The sequence below is a fragment of the Etheostoma spectabile genome, chromosome 15 (assembly GCF_008692095.1).
Source record: "Etheostoma spectabile isolate EspeVRDwgs_2016 chromosome 15, UIUC_Espe_1.0, whole genome shotgun sequence".
Taxonomy (NCBI): domain Eukaryota; kingdom Metazoa; phylum Chordata; class Actinopteri; order Perciformes; family Percidae; genus Etheostoma; species Etheostoma spectabile.
The window spans coordinates 33,505,825-33,508,822 of NC_045747.1; the positions used below are offsets into that span (position 1 = coordinate 33,505,825).

The 2,998-nt window shown below is 40.3% G+C and overlaps 1 protein-coding gene across 1 annotated transcript in view; it reads left to right on the forward strand.

Moving 5' to 3' along the window:
- The first annotated feature begins 2,720 nt into the window (after nt 1–2,720).
- septin12 (septin 12) overlaps nt 2,721–2,998 on the forward strand; it is an 80,267-nt gene continuing 79,989 nt past the window's right edge. The window contains exon 1 of the mRNA XM_032536873.1: nt 2,721–2,922. Within this exon, the coding sequence (XP_032392764.1) occupies nt 2,868–2,922 (55 nt within the window). The 5' untranslated portion in view covers nt 2,721–2,867. The remainder of the gene's footprint in view (nt 2,923–2,998) is intronic.

The window sequence follows — 2,998 nt, forward strand, 5'->3', positions numbered from 1 at the left end:
TTATGCCCCGTATTTTAACATAGGGGGGTGTATACTTATGCCCCCTGGTTTTAAATAGGGTATCACCCACCCTAATCAGGAGGAGAGCGCGGTGGACAGCGGGCTGGACCCTGAACTTCAGGCCTGAGTTTGGACCCATTTACTATCTCACAATGAGGTCTTTCCTCCTGTGGTTTTGGAGGATCGTGTCGGATAGAATTTCTTTTCTTTTTTTTAAAACTGAGCTCGAACAGGTACTGGGTTGTGCACAACTAAATTTAAGGGACTATTGCTGCAGCAAAACTTAAACATATAGAACATATGTTCTTATTACACGACATTTTGGGTTAATAAATGGTGAGTGTACATTCATGTTTGACATTTGAAACTTTTTTACATAGTTACAGTGCGGTTGTGTTTTCATTTCTCTGCTGAAGTCATAATCATCTACAGCCGAAGACTAATTAGTTATAAGTGTCAGTGCATTGATATCAGATATCTTCATCCCTTGAACCGGGACATTGCTAAAAGTATTAAGTAGTGATCCCAGACCTTGAGGTATTTTTTTGCAGGTAATGTTGGAGGCTGATCAGAACCTGGTTACATATACTTATGCCCCCTGTATTTTAAGGAAGAACATTATCTATTTTAATCAGAGATGGCAAAAGTACTCACTTTTCGTACTTGAGTAGAAGTACAGATTTGTGTTAAAAAGTACTCCGGTTAAAAGTGGAAGTACTGATTAAACTTCTTTACTCAAGTAAAAGACAAAGTACAGGCTTGAAAATTTACTTAAAGTATAAAAGTAAAAGTAGCCTTGTGAATGACAACCATTTTTATGCAAAGCTACCGGAACACACAAATGTTACTGAGAGAGACGCTGAGAACTTCAGTGGACACGTCTTATATGGCAAAGGCTACATTTTAAATGGATGTCTGCCAAAGGCCAAAACATCACATATATGGTTATTATGACAGAAACTGGGACTCCAGGTTAATAGATTCTGACTCATTAGCAAGATATGAATTCAGTTGTGATTCTGTGAATTCCAGATCCAGTTTCTATTTTTACTCTTCCCCCTATCATTTAAATGAATCTAATTTATGTATGTGCTCCAATAGGCTTCTGAAATAAAATAAAGGAGTAAAATATGAATGATCAACAGACATTAATGAAGAAGTTCCCCAGCACATTGGCCAGGAGTATTCTTGATGCCTACTAGCTTAAACATTCTTTCAGATAAGGTTGAGGATGAGGAATGTCTTGCTGTTTTCTTCATTTTCAATCATGTTGCCCTCCATACTACTAGGCTATGTGTTAACGTTAGCGCCATCCATACTACTATGTGTTAACGTTTGCGCCATCCATACTACTATGTGCTAACGTTAGCGCCATCAAGCCGGAATGATTTGCTGTGAATTAATGCAAAATGCCGAATCTGTTGAGTTGTCTTAGTTGTGTGTCAAATGCAACGTACAGTAGATATATTCCCATCCATTTAGATCGAATATGGTATTGATGACGTAAACAATAATAAGATTAACTCCAGTGAAATTATGTGAGGTGAGGACTAGATTAGGACTGGATTGAAACTGTTCTGGTCTCAACTTGGCCCCAGGTGTGTCTGTTAAAACCCAGACAGAGACAATCTCTCTAGCTAAGTTTTCATCCACTGTCAATTGAATCACAGTATCTGAAGTTTGGGTAAAAAAAACTCATGCGAATAAAGCTGGTGAAAGTGTTGATGCTTCATTAACATCAACGTGCAAACTAGCTAACAGGTGAAGAACACACCAAAACCACTAGCTAACTTACTTTAAATGTCCAAGAACTATTGACTATTAACAGGCTTAAGTAAACTGACAACATGAGTTAGACGACTTACAGTTCTCAAAGAGGCACACACACAATCTCAGCTGATTAACCTCCGGACAGCTGGTCTTTTTTTCTTTTCTCTCACTTTTTTCTCCGTGTGGCGCGCGCACCCGCTCACGGTGTGAGGCGCGTGTCCGCGCTATTGTCCGACATGACAACCTCTTGTACAAAACGAAAGTAACGAGCCAATTTTGTAAAATGAAAGGAGTAGAAAGTACCGGTATTTGTGTTAAAATGTAAGCAGTAGAAGTAAAAAGTCGCCACAAAAATAAGTAGTAAAGTAAAGTAAAAATTTCAGAAAAATCTACTTGAGTACAGTAACGAAGTATTTGTACTTCGTTACTTCCCATCTCTGTTTATAATACATTATTCACTCACAAAGACAATTGGTGTCCTTAAAGGTTGGATTTTCCTAATTGTTTTTAATTAAGGCATTCAGATAAATTTCCAAAAGATGTTTTTGTATTCCCTCTTTTCAATCAACTTTAGCATGGGTGTGTAAACTTATGCAAGCCACTGTAAGTGTGATATTTAGCAAATTTACTAAGGTATTTAAGTACAGACATATAAAAGTCACCTTCTTTTCCCAATGACCTTTAGCAGAGGAAGAGGAGGGGTAATGAGATCCAGACATGAAAGCTAGAGTCTGAAAAGAGTCTGAAAAACTAGAGATTTAAACTCATCTTAATTTGAAATTAAGAAAATGAGAGGAAAACCGAGCAAAGACAAGAGAAATTTGATGGAGGTTTTTTTTTTTTTTCCTCCAGGTGTTGCACGCAGCTCCGCCCACCAGTCATCCGTCCTCCGCCCCCTGTCATCCCGGGTCTCGGCCATAGGTCCAGTGACGAGCCGGAGGGGTGGGGGGGTTGGGCAAGCTACACGCCGATGCTCCTCCAGGACACGCACAGCACGGACCAGCTCGGCTCAGTCGGCTCCCTGCACACATCAGCGCGGACCGGTTCAGCTCTGGCCCGGTTACCTGGCACCACGGAGCCCCCTGCACTCAGTCAGCATGTCGGAACTGTCCGTGAACGACCACCTCGAAGGGATTTTATCAGATTTTGAAGGTATGTAGGCTGTGATATTGAATGACTTTACTGCTGCCCGGTTTGTTGGCTCGTAATAAAACCTACTGTGGGGCTG